Genomic DNA, 26723 nt, shown 5'->3' on the forward strand with positions numbered 1-26723 from the left:
TGCCACCAAACTGAACAACCTAAAATAAACAGATAAATTCTTAGAAATATATAGCCTACCAAAACTGAAGCAGGAAGAAATATCAATGTTATACATCACATCAGCAAGAGAAAGAATAAAAATTGTACGATCATTTCAATAGATACATTAAAAAATTTGACACAGTACAACATCCACTCATGATTTTAAAAACCCACAACAATGTAGGTTTAGAGGGAACACACCTCAACATAATAAAAGCTATATATGAAAAATCCACAGTTAACATCACACTCTATGGTGAAAAACTGAGAGCTTTCCCCCACCCCAAGATCAGGAACAAGACAAGGATGTAAACTCTTGACACTTTTATTCAACATATTACTGGAAGTCCTAGCCACAACAATCAGACAGCAAAAGGAAATAGATGGGATCTGAATTGGTGAGGAAGCAGTAAAACTTAAATGACCAGAAATAAGTAGGAGAGGAGTTAAAATGGCGGAGAAGTACGGAGACTGGGATTTCCCTAGTCCTTCAAACACAGCTGTATTGAGGTCAGAACACTTGAAACACCCAGGAAATCAACCTGCAGAGTGGCAGAGGGATATCCACAGGTTGAGGGAGACAGCTTGGCAGGACAGAGGTGTGTGTATCGGAATTGGGGGAGATAAAACAATGTAGGCATTGAGGGGAGGGAACCCCCTATGCGGAGAGACAAAGGAGAAAGATAGAGAGGCTGTGGTACTGGGATGTTGTGTTAGTATAAGAGAAAAACCTCTCCAGACCATGGACTGGGGAACAAGAAATATAGAGAGTGTCCATTTCTATTTGCAAACAGCCTCAGGAGCTGAAGATCAGAGTTTCCAAAAGGGACAACTTTCTCTGGACCTGAGTGGCAGTGTGCACGTGTCTCGGGGGGAGGGGGGCCATCCTTGGGGGGCAGTAGTGATCTCAGGGGCACACTGGGAGAGAACAGTCTCCTTCCTCGACTACTGTGGGAAGAGGGTTTATTGCCTCCCCCAAGGACAAAAGACCCTGCAGGCACCAGTCAGAGGCCTTTACAGGGCAGGGTGGAGGGGTGCTACACTAGAATAGGGTCCACACAGTGCAGGACCCTTTAAGACATTGGGTTTTGAATCCCAGCCGAGCACCTAGGAGGCGAGGGAGACTGTGGAGCAGGGCAAGCTGCCTGCCTGTGCTACCCTGTGAAGGCTGCTTGAACAGTGTGGTCTGGGACACCTAGTCAGGGGAGGGAAGATTGGGGTGTCACCATTTTTCTCCCCATCACCTACATGGTGGGGCTTCAGAGAGCAGCACACAGCCCCCAGTGGAGGCAGAACCCACTTATACCAAACCCCACCCCTCCTGGCAACTGCTTACCTACCTGAGCGGGACTGACACTGATAAAACCAGTCTCTCCTCTAGACCAGCACAGCCACTGGTCTAGGCACCAACAGACAACTGTCCTGCAGTTTTGTATGTTAGTCTGTTTCTCTCTCTCTCTCTCTCTCTCTCTCTTCCCTTCTCTTCTCTTCTCTTCTCTCTCTTTTTTTTCTTTCTACCTTGTTTTTTCTTTTGGAATCCGGCTCATGGCTTCTGATTTGATTTTTGGTCAATCCTTATTCTCTCTATATATATGTTTTTTCGGTTTTGTTTGTTTCATCAGGCATTTCTACTCTATTCTTTTACACCTTTTCTAGATCTCCTTTCTTTTCCTTTCTCTCTCTCTGGATTAACCTTATCGTTTCTTTGATTCTCTGCTTGGTCTTTTTTTTTCTTCTTCACCCCTTTCATTTTTCTCTTTGTATGGGATCAGGTTCCCAGCCCTTTCCTTTTTTCCAGGGTTACTTCAACGAACGAATCAAAGCACACCTGGTGGAAAGTCCCAACACTCCACCACGATGAGTAAGGAGGAGCTCTGCAGAGGACTGACTAGTGGGACAGAACAGCCAAATACACAACCAGAGAGTGCACGCAGCACACTCCAGAAACATCTCCTGAAGTGCCGGGCCCTGGACAGTGTATGGCTCCTTTTAAATATAGTAGTACTTGCAGTGCAGGGCACATAACAAGCTATTAAAACACGTAAAAGACAGAAACCTAGCCAAAATGACAAAACAGAAGAATTCTCCTCAAAAGAAAATCCAGGAAGGAATGACAGCCAGAGAATTGCTTCAAACAGATATAAACAATATATCTGAACAAGAATTTACAAGAACAGTCATAAGACTAATAGCTGAGCTTGAAAAAAAAAAAAGCATATAAGACAGCAGAGAATCTATTGCTGCAGAGATCAAAGACTTAAGAAATAGTCACAGTGAATTAAGAAATGTTATAAATGGGATGCAAGCTAAACTAGATACAGTGACAGTGAGGATGGAAGAAGCAGAGGAGAGAACAGGTGAAATAAAAGATAAAGTTATGGAAAATGACGAAGCTGAAAAAAAAAGAGGGAAAGGAAATTATTAGAACACGAGGGGAGAATTAGAGACCTAAGTGATTCCATGACATGAAATAATATCCATATTATACGAGTTCCAGAAGAAGAAGGTAGAATGGGCCAGAAAGCTTATTTGAACAAATTAGCTGAGAAATTCCCTAATCTGGAGAGGAAAACAGACATCCAAGTACAAGAGGCACAGAACAATCCCTTAAGTCAACAAAAACAGGTCAACACCACAACATATCATAGTGAAACTAGCAAAATACAAAGATAACGAGAGAATTCTGAAAGCAGTTAGGGACGAACAGGCTTCAACCTACAAGGGTTGACATATAAGGATGGCAGGATACCTGTCCACTGAAATTTGGCAGGCAAGCAGGGAGCGGCAGGACATATTCAATGGGCTGCAGAGGAAAAATATGCAGCCAAGAATCCTTTATCCATCAAGGCTGTCATTCAGAATAGAAGGAGGGATAAAGGCTTTGCTTTCCCAGAAAAACAAAAACTGAAGGTGTTCATGACCACTAAACCAGCCCTGCAGAAGATCCTAAGGGGGACTTTGTGAGTGGAAAGCAACAAAGACTACAAAGGACCAGAGACATCACCACAAACATGAAACCTACAGATAAAACAATGACACTAAATCCTTATCTTTCAATAATCACTCTGAGTGTAAATGAACTAAATGCCCCAGTCAAAAGACACAGGGTATCAGAATAGATGAAAAAAAAAAAAAGATCCATCTATATACTGCCTACAAGAGACTCATTTTAGATCTGAGAACACCTGCAGATTGAAAGTGACAGGATGGAGAACCATCTATCAGGTTACTGGATGGCACAAGAAAGCCAGAGTAGTTATACTTACATCAGACAAACTAGATTTTAAAACAAAGACTGTAACAAGAAATAAAGAAGTGTATTACATCATAATTAAGGGGTCTATCCATCAAGAAGAGCTAGCAATTATAAATGTTTATGTCCCCAATGTGAAACACCCAAATATATAAATCAATTAATCACAAACATAAACACATGTATAGATAATAATACCATGATTGTAGGGGACTTTAACACTCCACTTATAACAATGGACAGATCATCTAGGCAGCAGATCAATAAGGAAACAAGAGCGGTCAGTGACACACTGGACCAGATGTTAATGACACATTAACAGATATATTCAGAACTTTTCATCCAAAAGCAGCAGAATACACACTTTTTGATTGCATATGCAACATTATCCAAAATAAATCACATACTGGGTCACAAAGCAGCCTTCGATAATTATAAAAGGATTGAGATCATACCATGCATATTTTCAGATTATAATGCTATGAAACTTGAAATCAACCACAAGAAAAAATTTGGAAAGCTCCCAAATACATGTAGGCTAAAGAACATCCTACTAAAGAATTAACAGGTAAACCAGGAAATTAAAGAAGAAATTTTAAAATATATGGAAGCAAATTAAAATAAAAACACAATAGTCCAAACCATTTGGGATGCAGCAAAGGCAGTCCTAAGAGGAAAATACATTGCAATTCACGCCTATCTTAAGAAGCAAGAAAGGTCCCAAATACACAACTTAACCTTACACCTAAAGGAGCTAGAAAGGCAGCAGCAAAGAAAGCCCAAAGGAAGCAGAAGAAGGGAAATAATAAAGATGATAGCAGAAATAAACGATATAGAATCCAAAAAAAAAAAAAAAACAAACAAAAAAACAGTAGAACAGATCAATGAATCTACGAGCTGGGTTGTTTTTTTTTTTTAAAGAATAAACAAAATTCATGGGAATGCAAGCTGGTGCAGCCACTCTGGAAAACAGTATGGAGGTTCCTCAAAAAACTAACAATAGAACTACCCTACGACCCAGCAATTGCACTACTAGGCATTTATCCATGGGATACAGGTGTGCTGTTTCGAAGGGACACATGCACCCCGAAGTTTATAGCACCACTGTCAACAACAGCCAAAGTATGGCAAGAGCCCAAATGTCCATCGGTGGATGGATGGATAAAGAAGATGTGGTATATGTACAACAGAGTATTACTCAGCAATCAAAAAGAATGAAATCTTGCCATCTGCAACTACATGGATAGAACTGGAGGGGATTATGCTAAGTGAAATTAGTCAGACAAGAATCATATAACTTCATTCATATGAGGACTTTAAGAGAGACAACAGATGAACATAAGGGAAGGGAAACAAAAATAATATAAAAACAGGGAGGGGGACAAAACAGAAGAGACTCATAAATATGGAGAACATCAGAGGGTTACTAGAGGGGGCATGGGAGGGGAGATGGGCTAAATGGGTAAGGGCACTAAGGAATCTACTCCTGAAATCATTGTTGCACTATATGCTAACTAATTTGGATGTAAACTTTAAAAAATAAAAAATGAAATTAAAAAAATAAACAAAATTGATAAACCCCTAGCCAGACTTCTCAAAAAGAAAAGAACGAGGACCCAAATAGATAAAATCACATATAAAAGAGGACAGATCACAGCCAATACCACAGAAATACAAACAATTATTACAGAACACTATGAAAAATTATATGCCAACAAACTGGACAATCTGGAAGAAATAGACAAATTCCTAGATACATACACACTACCAAAACTGAAAGAGAAGAAATAGAAAATTTGACCCATAAACAGCAAAGAAATTGAATTGATTATAAAAAAATCTCCCAACAAATAAGAGTCCTGGGCCAGATGGCTTCTGAGGGGAATTCTGCCATACAGTTAAAGCAGAGTTAATATCTATTCTTCTCAAGCTGTTCCAAAAAATAGAAACTGAAGGAAAGCTTCCAGACTCATTCTATGACATAGTCAGCATTACCTTGATTCCCAAACCAGACAAAAACCCCACTAAAGAGGAGAATTACAAGCTAATATCCCTGATGAACATGGATGCAAAAATTCTCAACAAGATACTAGCAAATCTAATTCAACAGTAAATTAAAAGAATTATTCACCATGATCAAATGGGATTCATTCCTGGGCTGCAGGGCTGGTTCAATATTTGCAAATCAATCAATGTGATACGTCACATTTATAGAAGAAAGGAGAAGAAACACATGATCCTGTCAACAGATGCAGAAGAAGCATTTGACAAAATACAGCATCCTTAATAAAAACCCTCAAGAAAGTCGGGAGAGAAGGAACATACCTTAACATTATAAAAGCCATATATGAAAGGCCCACAGCTAATATTCTCAATGGGGAAAACTGAGAGCTTTCCCCCTAAGATGAGGAACATGACAGTGGTCCAGTCTCACTGCTGTTGTTTAACATAGTGTTGGAAGTGCTAGCCTCAGCAATCAGGCAACAAAAGGAAATCAAAGGCATCCAAATTGGCAAAGAAGAAGTCAAACTTTCACTCTTCACAGATGACATGATACTCTACAAGGAAAACCCAAAAAACTCCACCCAAAAAATTGCTACAACTGATAGAAGAATTCAGCAAAGTTGCAGGATATAAAATTAATGTACAGAAATCGGCTGCATTTCTATACACCAATAACGAAGCCACAGAAAGAGAAATCAAGGAATCGATCCTATTTACAATTGTACCAAAACCCAGAAAATACCTAGGAATAAACATAACCAACGAGGTAAAAGATCTATATGCCGAAAACTAAAGAAAACTTATGAAAGAAATTGAAGAAGACACAAAGAAATGGAAAAACATTCCATGCTTATGGATTGGAAGAACAAACATTGTTAAAATGTCAATATCACCCAAAGCAATCTACACATTCAATGCAATGCCATTAAAATAGCACCAGAATTCTTCTCAGAAAAAGAACAAAAAATTCTAAAATTTGTACAGAACCACAAAAGTCCCTGACTAGCCAAAGTAATGTTGAAAAAGAAACCAAAGCTGGAGGCATCACAATTCCAGACTTCAAGATGTATTTCAGGGCACCTGGGTGGCTCAGTCGGTTGAGCGTCTGACTTCAGCTCAGGTCATGATCTCATAGGTCGTGAGTTCGAGCCCCGTGTTGGGCTCTGTGCTGACAGCTCAGAGCCTGGAGCGTGCTTCGCATTCTGTGTCTCCCTCTCTCTCTGTCCCTAACACACTTGCATTCTGTCTGCCTCTCTCAAAAAATAAATAAACGTTAAAAAAAAAATTTTTAAAGATGTATTACAAAGCTGTAATCAAGACAGTATACTATTGGCACAAAAACAGACACGTAGATCAATGGAATCGAATAGAGAACCGAGAAATGGACCCACAAATATATGGCCAACTAATCATTGAGAAAGCAGGAAAGGGTATCCAATAGGAAAAAAAGACAGTCTCTTTAGCAAATGATGCTGGAAGAACTGGACAGTAACCATGCAGAAAAATGAAACTAGACCGCCTTCTCATACCATACACAAAAATAAATGCAAAATGGATGAAAGACCTAAATGTGAGGCAGGAAACCATCAAAATCCTACAGGAGAAAACAGGCAGTAACCTCTTTGACCTTGGCCACAGCAACTTCTTACTTGACACGTCTCTGAAGGCAAGGGAAACAAAAGCAAAAATGAACTACTGAGACCTCATCAAGATAAAGAGCTTCTGCACAACAAAGGAAACGATCAACAAAACTAAAAGGCAACCAATGGGATGGGAGAAGATATTTGCAAATGACTTAATCAGATAAAGGGTTAGTATACAAAATCTATAAAGAACTTATCAAATTCAACACCCAAAAAACAAATAATCCAGTGAAGAAATGGGCAGAAGACATGAATAGACATTTCTCCAAAGGAGACATCCAAATGGCAAACAGACACATGAAAAGATGCTCAACATCACTCATCACCAGGGAAATACAAATCAAAACCACATTGAGATACCACCTCACGCAGGTCAGACTGGCTAAAGTTAACAACTCAGAAAAACAACAGATGTTGGCGAGGATGTGGAAAAAGAGGAACCCTCTTGCGCTGTTGGTGGGAATGTAAACTAAACTGGTTCAGCCACTCTGGAAAAGTGCGGAGGTTCCTCAAAAAATTCAAAATAGAATTACCCTACAACCGAGAAATTGCACTACTTGGAATTTATCCAAAGGATACAGGAATGCTGATTTGAAGGTGCACATGCACCCCAATGTTTATAGCGGCACTATCAACAATAGCCAATTTATGGAAAGAGCCCAAATGTCCATCAACTGATGAATGGGTTAAGAAAATGTGGTGTAGGGGCGCCTGGGTGGCTCAGTCGGTTAAGCATCTGACTTCGGTCAGGTCATGATCTCGCGGTCCGTTGAGTTCAAGCCCCGCATCAGGCTCTGTGCTGACAGCTCAGAGCCTGGAGCCTGTTTCAAATTCTGTGTCTCCCTCTCTCTCTGACCCTCCCCCATTCATGCTGTCTCTCCCTGTCTCAAATAAATAAACGTTAAAAAAAAAAAAAAAAGAAAGAAAATGTGGTGTATATACATATATGTACACAATGGAATACTACTCGGTGACCCTCTAGTGCAGAGGTTTCCAAATCAGTTTCTGCAGGGGCCCCAGGTTATAGCGTATAGAGGAGCCTAAATACATGGGACTTCTGCTCATACCCCTGAGGCCCATCAGAACAAGCATGTTTATAATCTCAATATACTGGGCCTCCTTAAGGTTTCACGGAGGGAACTGGATGGGGGGCAAATAATGCCCTGGTGGGATCATCTCTTGGATGAAGGTGGTAGAAATATTTCTAACGAAACATGAAAAAGGATCACCAAGACCCTTATCAGCAGCCTATAAAACCGATCAACAGCTATGCATTCCAAGGAATCCCAAGGAGACAGCCCTCCATGCAGTCTTAGGGAGCTCCTACTACCCAGAGTTGGTTTAGGGGGTATCATCCAAGATGGCAGACTAAGAAAACCCTCTATATTTCCTTCCCTATTGTATAAGTTACCATGGGGTAAAGAGAGAAATCAACCAGGTTGAGATCAGCAACTGTTTACACTTTTTGCGGAGCAAAGAGCAAGGGAAGCTATTGTTTTAGAGTCTGGGGACTCAGGTGGGACTCATGGACTTAAGCTCATTAAATTTATGGACAGGTAGAAAAGAGAGTTGCATCTATGTCTATAAAGAGCTATTTGCCACCTTCCTTTGAAATACTTGGTCACCTCTAGACAGCCTTCCACCTCAGCCACGCTTTACCATCTGGGTCTCTTACAAATGGACTAAACAATAAACAAGTATTCTTCTTTGCTTCGCCTTTCTATTTATTTATCTCCCATATAAATTGTATTTATCAGACAATTTCATAACTAAACGAGGCGGGCAGGACACAATAGGGAGAGAAGCAGGTGATGTAGAGAGAGGGCGCCACCTAGGGACGAACCTCTGGAACTCCAGTCTCATCATCTCCAGGTCCAGAACTCAGCCAGGTCAATACCCAACAGATATTGGGGGGGAATTTATCTGAAAATATTTACAACAACTTAAAACATATGTAATCTCAGCAAGTCCCACTTACTCTTTTGTACTGATGTAGATAGAGAAAGCAGAGAGTGATAATCTGAAACAGCGCTCGTGTGGATTTCTAGACTTTGACGTGCCCTAGGAGGTCAATCTTCCCAAATCCCATTTGATTTAAACTGACAGTAAACTCTTCTTCGCTCCCTGAGTAAATCTGGGGCTCAGAAGCAGTTCAGACAAAAGGAGGAAATGGACTGAAATTGGTGTTTGGCAATGGGGAAAAATCACAAATAAACAGAAGCTGGCTTACTTGTATGTGTTTACAACTGCACTTCACTCAAACAATCTATGACATGATAGATGAACAGTGAAACCTCACAACTTTAAAATCTAGTAAAAACAACTTTCAATATTCATTAATAAACTAAAACTGTAGTAAAGTACTTTTATTTCCAACTAATGAAACAACCGTGTTCAGACTGTTGTAAGTATTTAACTACCCGTAGACTTGGCGCACACACACGTGCATACACACACATACACGGATGCACACACACATACACACACACACCCTGAGCAAAGTTTGCAAAATATAAGATTTAAACATGCTTGCCCTTAGTAGAACATTATTCTAAAATAAGACCCCCCAATGGGAAAGGATGAAATATGGCCTTTTGTAGCAATGTGGATGGAACTGGAGAGTGTTATGCTAAGTGAAATAAGTCATACAGAGAAAGATACCATATGTTTTCACTCTTATGTGGATCCTGAGAAACTTAACAGAAGACCATGGGGGAGGATAAGGGGGGGACAAAGTTAGAGAGGGAGGGAGGCAAACCATAAGAGACTCTCAAAAACTGAGAAAAAACTGAGAATAAACTGAGGGTTGGTGGGGGGTGGGAGGGAGGGGGAAGTGGGTGATAGGCATTGAGGAGGGCACCTGTTGGGATGAGCACTGGGTGTTGTATGGAAACCAATATGACAATGAATTTCATATTTAAAAAATAAAATAAAATAAAATAAAATAAAATAAAATAAAATAAAATAAAATAAAATAAGACCCCAGGTAAATGTGGAGCTCTGTAGAAGGAAACATGCCGTGGGGGGTGGGGGGGGAAGTTTCTTTAGGTCCTTCGGGTCTCGGGAAGCCCAGCAATCTGTCTAAAGCCCAGACTTCTATTTTCAAGGAGCCCACGTTCTTACCCACAGTGAGTGAATTTAAATGAACGGCTCTTACCAGGGATTTTTGATGATTGGCTCTAAGAATAAACGGCTTAATCAGAAGCATCCAAGGCACAGAAATCAAAGCCATGATAACAAAGAAACTTTGGACTTCTTGCTGTAAGATTAAAATGGTAAGATCCCGTCATTTTAAGGTGATCACACAACATACTTCATATGATAAAAATGGTAAACATGGATCATTTTCATTGTACCTATTTTAAGAGATCTAAAGCATTTCAATGAATCCACTCACTTTTACATCTTGGAGTACTCCTATTTCAGACCAGCGGTGCCCTGTGTCAATCCAGGGTAGTCACTGGAAACCCACTCTCTTATTCTTTACCGAGTACCCCCTTGCTATCTACCCATACCATATGTGAACAAGAAGTATTCATGAGGCACATAATAAGGGCAGCTTTATGTATCCCTTGCCCCGTGGGAATAGCCCCTGGCCCTGCATGAAAAGTGTGACAGGCCCCATGACTTCACTGGTCACTCTGTTGTAGCCAGAAGTCCTTGGGTCACTTTAAGTCACAAGCATTTATCTCAATTAGTAATTTTATCTTTCCAGTGCTAGATAATTATCTGAGCTCTCTTGCTCTTTCAAAATAAAAAAAGAAAGCTTCCTTACGCTCTCCCCTGACCAGCACGCTCTCGCTGTGGGTGAGTCACGTGACATGGGGCTCTGGGGTAGCCATGTTGAACTCTCCCCGGCTGTCTCCCTCACGGTTCCCTCTGGGATGAGGCACCCATAGTCTTTATGCTTCCGCTGAAACTCGGGAGTGATCCCCCCTTATCATCCTGCTACACGCTTCCTATCACGCCCTCGTGCCCCCACCTGTCTAGTGATACACCTTCTAGTCACCAGTTTTGAGGAGTGACCTAGAGCTGTCAAAAGAACCAGGCAGCCCAGGGAGGCTTGGCCAGAGCTATTGGAAAGGAATGGACACTGGGTGCTTGGAGGAAAGGAAAAACGTTCCTTGAGCCTTCCCTTTTCTTCAACTGTTCTGGCCAAGTTCTCACTGAATGCCAGGGGATGATTTTTAGCCCAGTTGTAACAAGATTTGCCCTGCTAACGGTGGGAACATCTTATCTGCCCAATCTTCTATGCTTCTCCACTCTGGAAGGCTCAGGAGAGGGAGGGAAGCCACAGAAACACACACTGTGCTTGCCAGCTCTGACTCCCTGCACACAAAGCTACCTCCCTGCAGTTTGTCCATCTTTATGTGAGGCTTTCCCACCTCGTGATATACACAGCAACCAGATATTTATATTTATCTGTTGCTCTTGTCCTTTGATATCCAGACAGGGCACCAAGTCGGCCAGGGCAGTGTCGGGAAGGGGCTGAATTTATCAACTGACATCGTCTCTTCCAGCTGCATGACCCCAAAATGACGTCATGGAAACCTGAAACTATGTCAGGATAATTCATCTTCATACTAGGGCATGGGGAAACCAGCCAACTCCCAGTAAGGGTTTTGAATGGGAAAAAAGCTGGAAAAGTCACTCACTGTGCAATGTTCAGTGTATATGCCAGACCAGGTGAGGACTTTAGTCTCTAGGGAAGGAGTTAGCACATGAAATAATTGATGAGTCTGAGTCCTTTGCCTCAAAGGGAAGACTTGTTTGGGAAATACAAGTAAACTTTCATTCGGACTCCAGCGTTGAGTCAATGAACCTTCCAAATATATTTACTTAGTGCTTACAATCTATGGGTGGTTCATACAACCATTCATTGATGTATAACAAAACGTGCTACCATAGTAAAGTAGGGATACCTCAAGAGAGCTTTCAGAGGTATGTGTCTTCTTTCACTATCATCTCAAATCCTGCCTGATTTTTCAGGGTGCCTGGGTGGCTCAGTCGGTTAAGCGTCCGACTCGTGATCCTGGCTCAAGTCATGATCTTACCGTTCGTGAGATCGAGCCCCACGTCAGGCTGTGCGTTGACAGCACGGAACCTACTTGGAATTGTCTCTCCATCTCTCTCTCTCTGCCCCTAGCTCACTCACGCTCTCTCTCTCTCAAAATAAATAAATAAACTTTAAAAATTAAAAACAAAATTATTCCTTATTTTGCATAAAAAAATGCCCTGTCACAAAGCATTTTCTCTTCTTACTGTTTGCTGCTCCCACAGAGGAGGGGGCCACACCTAGGAATCAAACTCATGAGGCCGTGCACGGGAGGAGCGGAGCATGTGTTTAATGCGGACATGCAGGGTGAGCAACCACGGGTAAGTTACACGAGCAACAGAGGGTCACCTGGCACTGGGCAAACAGCCCTGGTACTTGCTACAGGGCAATCACAACTTACGTAAGCACAGCCTCCCTGAACGAAAATCTACCTTCACAGGGTATCATCACGGAGAGAGGCCAGAGGAAAACTATTTGCGTTAACCAAGAGTTACTCACTGAGTTGTTTTTATATCCAGCTCCCATGGAACATTTATGCTTTTTTTAAAAAAAAACATAAACAAAAACGTTAAGTCGACAATGAGGCTGAATTGCTAAGTTGACAATGAAGTGCCAGAAGCGGAAGAAGTCAGAACGGCCGCACGGTCCAGGTGTTGGGAGGTGCTGTCCCCGGAAGACGAATCAAAAGAAAAAGAGAGCCAGAGAGAGAGAAGTCATCTCTAACTAGCCATGGAAGCTCTGAGCAGGAAGAGCGGGGATTTGGATTCTAGTTTTCCAGGGGCCCCCTGCCCATGTCAACAGAGGGACTCCTCTTCTGGTCTCTTGCCAGTTTCTTTCTCGTACACCTCAGCTTATGTTTAGAATCAAAGATGACGACATTTTAAGGTGCTATGCAGACCATGTGCGGTTTCAGGCCAACCCATCTGAAGGACTGGTTTTTTTTTCCTTTCTTCATAGACGACGCACAAGCCGATTTTCAACTGCACAGCAATAGCCACGTCGGGCATCACCCCAACAGGAGCCGGCAGAGCAGCAGCGGCATACCGCCCCCAGCACCTGTGCACTCATCCAAGTCTAATAAACACCTTCGGAAATTGAAAGGACCTAACAACCCCGGCGGGGTGCTAACCTGGCGCAGTCTTGCAAATGACTACACTCTGCGACACTTGGGAGCATGACACAGACATGACACCCTCCCCCCACCCCCCCCCCCCGCCCCAGCGCATAAAAGAAGGAAACGCCACAGATACCTGATGTCTGTACAGGGGTGCGTTGGAAGGGTCGTCATAGTTAAACAGAAACATGTTGATGAAGTGGATGAGGATGCTTGGGGCGTGCCAGGACATATGCACATCAAAGTGGCACCACTTGAAAATGATCATGAAGACCAAGTATCCAAACAGACACAGGATGAAAATCATCTCAGGAATAAACTGCAGAACGATGTTGAGAGTTCTTCCGAAGTATCTGGGGGTGGGAAACGCACCCATTATTCTCCCCCAAAGCACGAAATGTTCTTCCCCCCCCCCCCCCCCACAGCATCCACTCTCCTGGCAAGCAGCAGTTATGCATGGATGGAGAAGAAGAGAAAGGAAGGATTCAAGAGAGCCAGAGTCTGGAAGGTAGCGTCGGAAGCAAAGGGCATGCCTGTAGGGAGAGCTGGGGATCCGGCCACAGCTTCACCTGCACATCTAGCTTATACGAACACATTCAAGGGCACAAAGAGTGTGCCCTTGAGGAGCGACTAGGAAGAGCTTCTCCTAAGACAGGGGTCGGCAAGCTAAGGTTCACGGGCCAAACTGAGCCCATCACCTGTTTTTAAACAGCCCAAAGTTAAATAAAAATAGGTTTTATATTTTTAAACGGTTGGCCAAAAAATCAGAAGAAGGAGAAGACTAGTTTATGACACATGAAAATTATACGGAATTCAAATTTCAGGGTTCATTGATAAAGTTTTATCAGAACACAGTCACATTCCACTTACAAATTGTCTATGGCAGCTTTCATGCTACAATGCCAGGACTGAATAGTTGTGACAAAGGCCATCGAGCCTGCAAAGCTTAAAGTATCTACCCTCTGGCCCTTTACAGAGAAAGTTTGCCAACTCCTGCTCTAAGATACAGAGAGAGGCTCAGAAGGCTGAGTTGGGGGCCACCAAGTTAAAATGTCAGAAAGGGCCCCCAGCCCCATTGCTAATTCTAAGAGTTATCTGAGGGAAAGGGGAGATCCCGCAACAAAACATGACTACTAGACAGGGGCCTGCATGACATGCAGTGATACCAATGATAATCTGCTCCAGAAAATACATTCTGGGATTACCTCCCATTTAATCCCACGGCCCTTTCAGGTAAGCAGGAGTACCAGGGGTCCCTAGTCACTAGTCGTGACTAGTTTGCTCACTAAATAGATCTTACTTTTCAAGCAGAACTGTACTTCTGTGAGCTTTCAGGTCGGCGGTCACCACGGGACTGGCTCTGGCCAGTGGGAATGGAAGGGGTATGTGTCACTTTGGGGTGGAAGCTTAAGAATCAATGTGTAATTGACTAGTTTCCATGTTTTCGTACATTTACATCCTTAGAGAATAGGTTTCAGACGTTTAGAGAGGCAGGTTGATAGAAGGAAAGGAAAGATAAGACAACATTAACAGTCCAAGGGAGAGAGAGGGTACAGCCATTTGGAAGACACTACATCAGGATTCTAGGACTCTGAGGGCATGGTGGCCCAAATGCACTTATGTCTCCATTTGCCCACTGGTGGGAGCTAATCCTGGATATAGCGGTGACCCCAAGTTTTTCAGGTTGGGGGACAGAAGATGCTATGCGCTTGCCATAGGTTTTTCTGAACCCTCAAATATGCCTGAGATGAAAGGTCACTCATATTTCAGTGACCCAGCTCGGGAGAGACAGAGGTCCCATTTCTGCCAAACCTGCCCGTCCTGGCTCAAGCCAAGAGACGCGGCGAAGCTCTCCCCGTGGCAAGGAAGAAACCCTCGCACAAGGAGACGCAGGACCAATGTAGCGGCTCAGTCCCCGCTCATCAATGACGCGGTCAGATCAACGGGCAGAAAGTTCATCGTGAAACTCACACATGATTGAAAAGGCTGAGAACAACACCGAAAACCATCTGGACAATTCCCAGGATAACTGACATCTTCATCTTGTAGGAGTTCAAAAACGTTAGTTTGTTTGAAGCCAAGTTCCAAATCTGGATGGGAGACATGACAAGGAATACGTGAGATCAGAGTCGAGAAGTTCTCCTGGCATCGGGGGAAATAGCAGGATTCCTCCTGAGGAAGTCACTCTGGGGACCATCCATATTTTCACATTCTGATCCAGTTCAATGCGGACATTTTAGGTTCAGGAAAGGAAGGGGACCAAACCCCTTTTAAATGCGATTCTAATGACAAGTTTGGCAGAATTATTAGTGCCATTAGGAAGATATTACGTGGCTAGAAGAAAAAAAATCCTACACGATTTCTCCTCTGTTCTAAGGGAAAAGACATTCTGAAACATCGTGGAGAGATCTCAAACTGGCCTCACTTCCACTTGGTAGTGACGTAGAGCTCCGGCCCAAGAATTTTTCCAATCCCTTCTTGAGAATACCACCTTTGACTTGGCATTTCTAAAATGCTTCACGTCACAAAGCATTTTCCAGGGCCCATCGCAAGAAACCACACTTAGAGTCAATATTTGTTAGCACTATGGGCAAGACATGCTCCCTGCCTTCCACACAGTCCCTGTTTTGTTTGTTTTTTTTAATTTAATTTTTTTGAATGTTTGTTTATTTTTGACAGGGAGCAAGACAGAGCATGATTGGGGGCAGGGGCAGAGAGAGAGGGAGACACAGAATCGGAAGCAGGCTCCAGGCTCTGAGCTGTCAGCACAGAGCCCGACACGGGGCTCGAACTCACAAACCGCGAGATCATGACCTGAGCCGAAGCCGGACGCTCAACCAACTGAGCCACCCAGGCGCCCCTACGCAGTCCCTGTTTTAAGCAGAACTGCCAGGCTTGAAAAGTGAGGGGCATGTGTCCCGGCCCTCCCACCAAGACTGACACACAGAGCAAGCACTCAGAGTGGCCAGGGGGCTGGGTAGGGTCCCATGCTAGTTAATGGCCCCACTCATTGGCATTCTTCTTCCCCAAAGACATCTCCAATATCCCCATGGTCTCCACTCCCACCCCTATGTAAATGGTTCAGTCTTTGCTCTTACCTCTCAGCCCTCTTCAACTTTAGACACATCCCAAACTGCCTGCTAGCTATGTCTTAAGGGTGGGGCACCTGGGTGGCTCAGGTGCTTAAGCATCCTACTTCGGCTCAGGTCATGATCTCATGGTTCGTGGGTTCGAGCCCTGTGTTGGGCTCTGTGCCGAAAGCTCAGAGCCTGGAACCTGCTTCGGATTCTGTGTCTCCCTCTCCCTCTCTGCCCCTCCTCCACTTGTGCGCTCACGCACCTGCTCACTCTCTCTCTAAAATAAATAAATGTAAAAATTTTTTAAAAAGCTTATACATATGTCTTAAGGGTTCTCTATACCACATCTCAAAGGTAACAAAGCCACATCTTCCCACCTAACATGACTTCCTCCTCCAAACTACTTTGCTTTGGGTAAGAGCTCGAAGCTCTGCTAGGCACGGCCTCAATGCAAGGTCACCCTGCACCCACCCCAGGCACACAAGCAGGCAGGAACCACACCTCACCGACACGTCCTTTACAATGTCCTGAGCAGCTGCCAGCTGGACCATCACTAAGGGGGCTGCTGGCAAGGTAGGCAAAGGGTCTCCAGTAACAGGTGCCCAGACACCAGAGACGTCTCCTCTCCCTTCGCCATCTGCCTTGGCATTTAAGCTGCACCAGGCTTGCCCCGTGCCCTCTGCTCTTCCCTTTGCCCGCCTGCTTGGCCAGCCCTACGGGATCACCGAACCCGGTTAGGGCAGGGTCCCCAGCACGGTTTAGGCCCAGTCAAATCTGATGAACTATAAATTAAGTACCAGGCACAAACTAATCTCTTTAAATGTACTATCTCATTTAATTCTAACAAAAACCCCACGAGATAGATGTAAATATTCGCATTTTACAGAGAAGGGAAATTTATCTCAATCTCGGGGCGATTAAGTTCTCTACACACCTAGGAAGAAATAATACTATAGCAAATAGGGTATTTGACCTACTTATTTTCCAGACTCTGTTCCAGGTGTTTGACACATAAAAATCATTTAATCTTCTGAGCAACCCAGTGAGTGAGGGCTGCTGTTATATCCATTTTGCAGATGAGGAAACAGAGACACAGAGGTATTAACTTGCTCAAAACCACATAGTGAGGAAATAGAAAAGGCAAGATTTATACACAGCTATCTGAGCCAAAAGCATAGGCTTTTAACCATTGTGTTACGTTCATTTATTTAAAAATACATACGCTTTTTCTTTTCTTTTTTTTTTTTTTTGGTGAGAGAGAGAGACAGAGGGAAAGGGAGAGAGAGAAAACCAAGCAGCCTCCGTGCCGTCAGCACAGAGCCCCACACAGGGCTCAGATCATGACCTGAATCAAAATCAAGGTTCTGACGCTCCACCAACTGAGCCACGTAGGAGCCCCTCTACAAACACTTTTAGATAGGGGCGCCTGGGTGGCTTGGTTGGTTAAGCGTCTGACTTCAGCTCAGGTCACGATCTTGCGGTCCGTGAGTTCGAGCCCCGCGTCGGGCTCTGTGCCGACAGCTCAGAGCCTGGAGCCTGTTTCGGATTCTGTGTCTCCCTCTCTCTGTGACCCTCCCCCGTTCATGCTCTGTCTCTCTCTGTCTCAAAAATAAATAAACGTTAAAAAAATTTTAGAAAGACCTGTCAGCTCTGATAACCAAATATCTTATGATTTGATTCACAAAAAAAGGCTGCACATGGTCAATAAATGCTGCTGTAGAAATTTACATTATGTAAAAATCCAACCCTTCATTAATATATATAGGGTCTAACACAGGCACAGAAACGTTCTGTTAAAGGGGGTATCTCTGGGGAACAGAATTGCCAGAACAGCAGAGATAGGGAAGGAGACTCTTTCTTTTCTAGTTTATACTATTTTGTGGATTTTTAATCTCATATAACTCTTATTTTTTCACAAAAAGACCAGGAATGTTCAAAAACGTAAATGTTACTAGGGAAAAAGTTAATTCTTCTCAACATCGCACTTCTCCTCTACCCCTCACATTTTTCCTTTCTTGTCTATCGGGAAAATGATAAAATTGCCAGAGTAGATACTCTGGCTCCGTGGGTTCTGGGCTACACTGGCCTTTGAGGAGCAGACCCGGGCAGACAGGATATGCTGATGATTCAGGGGTGGGCTGGGAAGGTGAAAAGAGGACAGTGGCAGCAAAGACATTCAAAGCAAAGGAAGGTCAACCAGACCCTCTGTCTGTCCTCCTCCGCAGCCCGCGGGCTAATCATGAAATTCCTCGGACCACAGAAAAAGCCTTTCAAGCCACAAAAATATCAACTTGCGTTTGTTTTCAGCACTTTGCGGCTTACAGCTCAACTTTCAAGGACTTTACCTCGTGTGATAAAATTTAGAATACGAGTGTCCCTGAGTGGCCAAGTATAAACAAATCCCGGGTGATGTCTTCTGCCTTTGTAAGGGAGGGGAGACAGGCAAGCAATGGGAGGACTCAGGCTAACCGAGGAGGAGACACCCCAAAAGATCGGAGAGTACAGTTTTAGGGCCCGTACTGTTTACTCTCAAATGGCAGCAACTAAAACTAATGTCTCAGGATCTCTCCCACAAAAAGAGCTTAGAAGAAACATTTATTGACAACATTTGCCAAGTTTCGGTCTAGCTCGGTCAAGCTCATTCGGAGCACAAGGCTGCCACCTAGTGGCAGTTATGTGTTGGGCCATCCCGTATAAGCCAATAGGCATGTGAGCCTTCTGGAAATCCCTTTAGATCTGAAAGGCTGTGCAAGGAAGCACCTTTGTTTCTCTTGGCTCAAATCCAGTTGAGATAGATATAACGAACACAAAAGTTAACTCGTACCATTTAAAAAAAAAAAAAACTTGTGTCAATTCTAGGCGGTAAAATTAAGCAAAGCTAAGAGCAAATCCATACTTTGCTAGGATAAGGGAGATGTTACTCACTACAAGAAAATGCCAAGGTAAGGAACTTGATCCGGATGCTAATAACTTCTCTAACATGCATACTTTCCAGGCAACCAAGGGCCTTTTAAAGAAGCAATCATTAACCACCAGGGGTATAAATTATTGTAGAAGGAAGCAGATGTTTGAGCAACTATATGGAAAATGACCCAGGGGCTAGGTAAAGGGTACAGGTAGGACATTTACTTGAGTCCTACACATTGCCACAAAACCTCCCGTATATGTAATTCTATCTCAGTGTGTAAGTTTGTTGATTTCAAAGGTTCTGGCACTTTCCTCCCCTCTACATAGAGATCTCCTCAGCAAGACATTTTACGTAATAAATATCTAACCCAAGAAGACATTATTACCGGATCAATCCCAAATGGGTATGGATTTCCAGAGTACACTCCTGGAATGGCTGGGTCCAGCTGTAAATATGGATTTGTTTCCATTACGTGTGCACTAGAGAGGGGGAAAGGAAAAATAAAAACAAAACCAATGATTAACCAGAGGTAGAAAAAAAAACACTATAGTGCCTTTGGTGATGAACTTGTAAGCCAATCAAAGCCTCACTGTTGGTGCAACTCATCATTTGGCTCATTCAATCATTCCATGAGTGGGTAATGAATACCTGCTATGTGCGAAGTATTGTCCTAGGTGCTGAGACTATGCACATTACCATCTGGCCCCAAGACGCTCACAGTCTGAGTCTCCAAAGGCTCTCAGCCTGGTGGAGTATTGTAAAGAAAAGCAGTTATACTACGTCAGAAAAAAAGTCGGTCAGGGATGAGGAGCATATAAGAAAGAAATCTCAGCCCGGGGACAAGCCTGGGAAATCATCCCTGCGTACACATGGGCTCATCTGGAGGTATAATTTGGCTTTCACCCACAGACCCCAATCTTCATGGAACTTAGCTCTCAAAAGTTGCAGTCCATTGAATGTCTTTATTTTTTTTTTTTTTTTGCTCAGGTAAGTTTTTTAAATCTTCTTAGTTTTTATTTTATGTGCAACAAAGAAATTTTAGAACAGAAAATTTCAAAACTACACAACAGTAGAGAGCATAATATATTAAACTTCCATATAGCTACCCATTTCCCAGTTGTCAATACATGGCCAGTCTTTTCCATCTGACCCTCTACCCAGTGCTGCCTCCTACCAAATGAATCATTTCTGATTAACAGACCGCTACTTTTATCCACACATATTTTAGTATGTATTTAAATGATACAGACTTAAAGAAAATTAACACAGTCTAGTATCATACCTTAAAAATTACCAGCAATCACTTAAAATCATCAAACATGCAATCATTGCTCAAATTTTCCCAAATTACTCATAACTTTTTAACTGTAGGTTTGTTTAAATCATTGAATGTCTTTAAATCAGTGTCCCAATTTTGCCCAGAAGTATGAACGTCAGTGGGTAGGAATTTCTTACTATCTCTGCAAGCCCCAAGGGGATGAGAATATTAGGGATGTTTGTTTGTTTGTTTGTTTGTTTGTTCAACAGAGCACACATCTATAGAAGGGCCAAGAAGGAATACTGAAATGATGAAGAAAAGAGTGCTGGCAACTTTGGTTGGCTACCTAGAAATATACCCCCTCCCTCCTACAACTGAGGTGCTTGAAGGTGTTAGAGAGCAACAGGGGGGATCAGGAAGCCTGATCTCAATGACCAGACCCTCAGGACACAGTGGGAACAGATGGCCTCACTGGCCATCTCAGACACAGATCCTAATGCATGGCTCAGTGCATACGGTTACACTGAACTAGAAGAGGTTTGTTTGTGTGCGGACAAAGCCACTCCCGATAAGAGGGAACAGGCACCCACAGCTAAGGCATGATCTCTGCTGTTGACATAAACAAGTTCACAGAACACCAACATCAGACAAAGCCACCCTCTGACCTTGGTGGATCCAGACAAAAACAAGACCGATCCACATCATATCTGATATTAAAATATGGACCTATCAAAATAAGGGCAATGCCTGAACCACAAAAATGACCAAACATTGCCCTCATCCTCCTAGAAGCCAGACCCTGTAGGCCCTTTCCCTACGTCCTCTTGCTGAGATGCCCATGCTCCCCCACTGGTACACCACCTCCCTGAGTTAGTAAATTCAGTTTCTGGGTGATGCCAGGAATGCTTCTGGTGGTCCTTGGCTGAAGAACGTTGTGACAGCGCCCCTAGTCAATTCTCAGGGAAAGCAAGCTCAAGACCTAGCTTGTGACTGGTGACCAAAACCAGCTTGCTGTGTCCTTTGCCACTCTGATGGATGACTGCAATTTTCTTTTGTCTCCCTGTTAATAAGGTCCCACTTCATACAAGTGATGCCTGGCATGTGGCTGAGTGTCCCTCAGACTGGGCTTGGCCTCCGAGAGCCTTGAATTGGGGCAGGGGTCATTCCATTCACAGGTGCATGAAAGAGTACTTGAGCCCACATTTGCAGAATGACAAAAAGCCAAGTGACTCAGACCTTTCCCAATCATGCTCCTGGGTAAATGAGATTTCATGTAGGTAGTTTGGTGAAATTCTGCTGATTTAACATGCTTCAAAGTCCATCGCTATGCTTACGAGTTTACATCTAAAGAGCAGAACCAAGTAATTTGTCTTTAAATTTATGGAAGCTTTGTTCTCCTAGGCATCTCTTCAGGGTACTTAATCGTAAAGCAAGTACAAAAACAAAAGCACTTGTCAATATAGCCATCTGGATTCTGGAAAATGTCCTATCCTTCATTTCCTTCCTTCCTTCTTCTGTTCCTTCTTCCTTTCCTTCTTCCCTTCCCTTCCTTCCTTCCCTTCCTTATTGTTTAATAGTCCTGTCCTCTACTGCAAGGAAGCTGGACCAGCAAAGAAACTAGGGGGGATGCATTGACCCCTCCATGACACAGCCACCCACACAGCCACTCCTCGCCAGCTACTCTATCCTACCTGCCCTCCTCACTCTATCACCCAAAAGACAAACACAGAGAGCTGCTTATGAAAACTAGCCACCCCCTCCTTCGCTTTTGACATTGAATGGAGTCACTCTGAACCATCAAAGAAAATGCCCTTCAGGTGAGTCTGGGGCCTCCAGCACTGGAAACCAGTGATTTATATAATTCAACACCACATCAGGCTTCTGCCCTAAGTGCACACTGCGTCCAGTCCCCTGCTGGAACTAGGTCTGCTTCAAATGCAACCTTCTCCTCCGGGGAACTTAGCTTCTGTGACTGACACCAAGATGCCCAGTTTGTACCTGCTTCACTATTTGTTTTCACAGTAGTGTTGGCACATGCTACGGACACCATGATATATACTTAATTGAAATGTTACAAACTATCTCCACACAATAGAATGACCAGCACAGTTACGGAGGGACTGGTTGGAGGTTGCTCACTTGGTAAATAAAATGGAATCATTCATTGAATTTGTGGGCACGCCTCTGAGCAGAGCCAGGCATAGACTTCTTGACCATGAAAAGTGCCCCTGAAGCTACCTGGGCAGCCAAGCAAGTGACCCACCTCTGTCTGTAAACTTACTTCCACGTGCCATTTCTGAACATCGGTCGGACACTCCAAGAAGAGCCAAAGATGTTGAAAGACTTGGAGAAGCAGTCATTGTAAATCAAGCCCGTGTAGATGGAGAAGATGCCCATAAGGAGGATCAGATAGCGTCCGTGGAAGAAGGTGTTCCAGATCTGGTCTCAGGGAGACAGAGAAGATGGCCGTCAGGGGGCTTGGCACCAGAGCCCCGGGGTGGGGGGGAATGTGTTATGGAATGTCTCCAGCACCAGTGGAACATCCACGGCAAGGCACACAGGCCCCACACAGAGGGGCCACAGCACGGGGCAACATCAAAGTGATCCAAAGAGAGCACACACACCGTGATTTCCCCGAGCCTACATACATCAGTCAGAAAAGTCCTAGACCGGTGGTTGTTACTGTGGAAGAAAAACCATATAAGCCTCATAATCTTTAAGTCATCACTGGTTAGAAAACATAACTGAAGCGGAGGCTGAGGCCTCACACGTTATGGAGGGACATGAAAGTGTGCAGTCACTCTTTCAAGTACTTCTAGGAGACAAGCTCCGAGCTGGATGCATATGGCAGCTAAATTTCATGGCAAGTCAAAGCTCCACTCATTCTGTCATAAAATCAAGTCTTGTCTAAGCACGTCCACTAAGAAGAGTCAAGTGCTTTATATAATACTGGATGATGGGTGTCAATCATTCACAGACCTGCCAAAGTGTAGCTCTGAGATTTCAATTCTTTATTCTAGGAAGCTACGGCTGTTACAGTGTTGGTCACACAAAACTATATTGGCCAGAGGTGGAGTCTCCCACTAACCTCGCTTATGATTAAGCTGCTGTGACATCACTGAACTAGCTCTAGTTAAGACAACTTGTAATAAAAGTTTGCAGATATTCTTAAAATTCAGAACACAGCTAAAGGCATGTTTCCAGCTTACAAAATGTATTCCAGTGAACACAGAGCTCATAAGAACACTGATCATGGACTGATTGTGGGAGAAGGGCTCTGCCATGAGAAAAACTATTTGTGATATTTTAAGTGAAAAAAAAAGGCCAGAAATTAATATGCAATATGTGATCCCTATTTTTAAAAATGTTGAAAAATTTGTGTATAAGCCCAGGAAGAAACCAGGAAGATAGATAAAAACATTAGTTGTAATTTTCTCTAGGTAGTTAAATTGTTGTATTTTCCCAATTTTAAAAATAAACACATATTGTTTTTTTATAATCAAAGAAAAAAATTCATGTTAGGAGGGAAAAAACTTAAAAATAGAGATCAATGCCTTGTCAAGCAATGTACAAAAAACAAAAATGCTGAAAGAAATTGCACTATACCATCCAAAGCACTGACCTTTGGACAGGAATTTCTAGGCTGAATTTTGGCCCCTTTTTACTTTCTACCCTTTGCTTTTCATAAAATAGGTTTGTTTCTTTGGTGAAAACAACATACACATTTTTCAGATTCTACTTATAACCTCGGAGAACTGAGGCAAGGTATTCGACGGACACCCACCTCGTTGTTGGTCTTCTGGGAGAGCAAGCGTCTCTCATTAAGGACCATCCAAAGGGCTGCCAGGAGCATGATAATCCCATGACCACAGTCTCCAAACATCACAGCGAAGAGGAAGGGGAATGTGATGATGGTATAGGGAGCTATAGAGGGGAGACCCACAACAGCCTGAGTCCTTCCGACAGCCAGTGGCTCCATCAAAGATCTGTCTAACACGATCCGTGACCCACAAGCTGGTTCCCTCGTATCTTTCTGATTCTGTCTTCCCTCCCCATCCCCAACATTTGCTGAGCTCGCACACACATCAGCTTATCAATAAGTAAGCATTATAAGTCCCTGTTTACAGATGACCTGAGTTTGAAGCAGTTTGGTGACTTGCCCAAGATCACAAAATGTATCGGGTCTTAAAACCAGTTTCCCATCTCTGAGTGTTTCGTATACTCCACATGTATCACACACCTCTACTCACAGGATACCCAGCCTATGGGGTCGCTGCATTACAGGTCACAAGATTAGGACTCTGCTTGGAGAAAAAGAGCACTATAGACAACGTGGCTGAAGGGCACCTGGTCTACCCTTTTTATTTCACAAACCAGACTACCAATATCACACAGCTTATGTCACTTAGAATCCAGTCTTCTGACTCCAAGTCCTGGAAGCCAGCTGTGTGTTCCCATCTCACCCACAATACAGCTACAGCTCTGTGAAAATGTTGAGAGATGACCCCACTGAATCGTTAAGGAAACAAGAACTGAATTTGACTGCCTAATAAGGCGATGGTTCAAGGGAGAACAGGTGAAATCTTGACAAAGAACAAATCTTTCACTAATCACCATTTAGGCAACCAATGCAGGGCATTAGGAAGCCAAACAAAATTTTAGGAATGATCCAGTTTTAAGCAATTCACCTCCCAGGCCACCCAAGGGGTAAATCTTAACCAGTTTTCATTTTCAAGTTGCCCCATTATACAATGCATCAGACACTTTACCTGGGTTTATTTCCCGGTAACTGCCCACACCATATGCATCTACAATATTCTGGAAGCCAGCTGTGAATTTATTGGTCCTGTTAAATGTGGGAGGAGATGTTTTAGACTGCACTGCAGTCAGGATGGGGACCATGGAGGAGCCACTTAGTTCCTACAAAAAAACAAAAAAAAAAAATTTGACAAAAACGTAAGGAAGAATGTCAGCACACGGATGTCCAATTCCTGCCATCCCTTATAGGTGAACTTGGGACAATTTCTTGACCTCTCTGACACCCATGACCACTCTGTAAAATACCTTCCTAATATCTAATTTATCTTACAGGAGAGTCATCAAGAGAGTGGAGTTCTGGCCATTTCCATTCTCCTGCTCCTGCCAATTCACCTGTTATGCCCAGTTCTGGGTCCTCTCCTCTTCCTTTCTCTCTACTCACACCCTCAAGAGTTAACCCACTTTCTTGATTCTGCCCTTTTCTTCCAAATGGTCCTACTCCCTCCCCAGTTTCGATTCTGTTTTAATTTCCTGTCTGGGCTTTCAAACTCTCATGTCTCAGCAACCCCACAATATCCAGGAGCCTAAGATCAAACTCATCAACTTGCCCCAAAGCCAGGTTCTCTCTTGGCCTCCCTGCTCCTTCAGCAGACTCCGTTTTCCAGATCCCTGAACCTTGGGAATCATCAGACGCGTCTCTTCTCCTGGTTCAATCAATCGATCACCAAATCCTGCTGATTGTCCCTTTAAAGTCCTTCTCTTTCTCGCTCCCATAACCTACTAGCCTAGCCCTGAGCCTCCCCATTTAGCCTATGCTCCAGATGGTGCAATCCTTCTTTCATAAAATAAAACAAATACTGCTTCCGTCATGTTACTCCCCTACTCAAAAATCTTCAAAGGCTTCCTATTACCTCAAGAATGGAATCAAAATTCTTCCATTTGGTCATCAAGACTTCCTTCCAATATTGACTATTACTCCCTTCACACCTTCACCCCCACTACTTCTGCACAGAAACCAGGTGACTTTACACCAGCCATCTCTCTTCTTCACTTACCCAGGTATGAACCGTTCCCCAGGCTCACTCCCCAGGAACCTTTCGGTCAGCCCAAAGTCTGCATACTCAGTGGGACTTAGCACTGGCTAAATGACTGCCCATCAATCCTCCTAAAATGCCATGAGGTCCGTATCACCTTCCTATCCAGCCCCACTTGACAGATGAGGGAACAAAGGTCCAGAGAGGTTAAGTAACTTCCCCTAGGTCCCACCGCAAGCGGTGGAGTTCTTTACTCTCTTGTGATATATCTTTTCATGTGTGAGATTATGATCTCCCTAAGGGCAAGAATTATGGTGCTTCATTTTTCTTAACATGTGCCCCAGCAGCTGACATAACCCCTGGCATAGAGTAAGTATATTTTGCTTGTTTGTGATGCTGACAACGAAAGTTAGCCTATTACACTTCTCTCCTCACCTCCTACCCACGTAGAGCCTTCTACTCCTATCTGGGAAAGACTTGTTATTTCAGAGGGCTGAAGACACTGAAGAAACAGTCCGAAGCAGACTTGTAGAAGTTTGGCCCCTCTGTGATTACAGGATGACCCTGTCTAGCTCACATACGTGTGTCAGGACAC

General features: G+C 43.4%; 1 protein-coding gene across 2 annotated transcripts in view; it reads right to left on the reverse strand.

Moving 5' to 3' along the window:
* Positions 1–26723, reverse strand: part of ATP6V0A4 (ATPase H+ transporting V0 subunit a4) — a 95306-nt gene that overhangs the window by 20397 nt on the left and 48186 nt on the right. For both annotated transcript variants that reach the window (XM_078438859.1, XM_078438862.1), the window contains 7 exons: positions 25106–25256; positions 24121–24260; positions 22618–22775; positions 19464–19557; positions 15065–15183; positions 13230–13446; positions 10081–10182 (listed from right to left, as the gene is read on the reverse strand). In XM_078438859.1, the coding sequence (XP_078294985.1) occupies positions 10081–10182; positions 13230–13446; positions 15065–15183; positions 19464–19557; positions 22618–22775; positions 24121–24260; positions 25106–25256 (981 nt within the window). The remainder of the gene's footprint in view (positions 1–10080; positions 10183–13229; positions 13447–15064; positions 15184–19463; positions 19558–22617; positions 22776–24120; positions 24261–25105; positions 25257–26723) is intronic.

Source organism: Panthera onca, chromosome A2, assembly GCF_046562875.1.
Source record: "Panthera onca isolate mPanOnc1 chromosome A2, mPanOnc1 haplotype 2, whole genome shotgun sequence".
Classification (NCBI taxonomy): Eukaryota; Metazoa; Chordata; class Mammalia; order Carnivora; family Felidae; genus Panthera; species Panthera onca.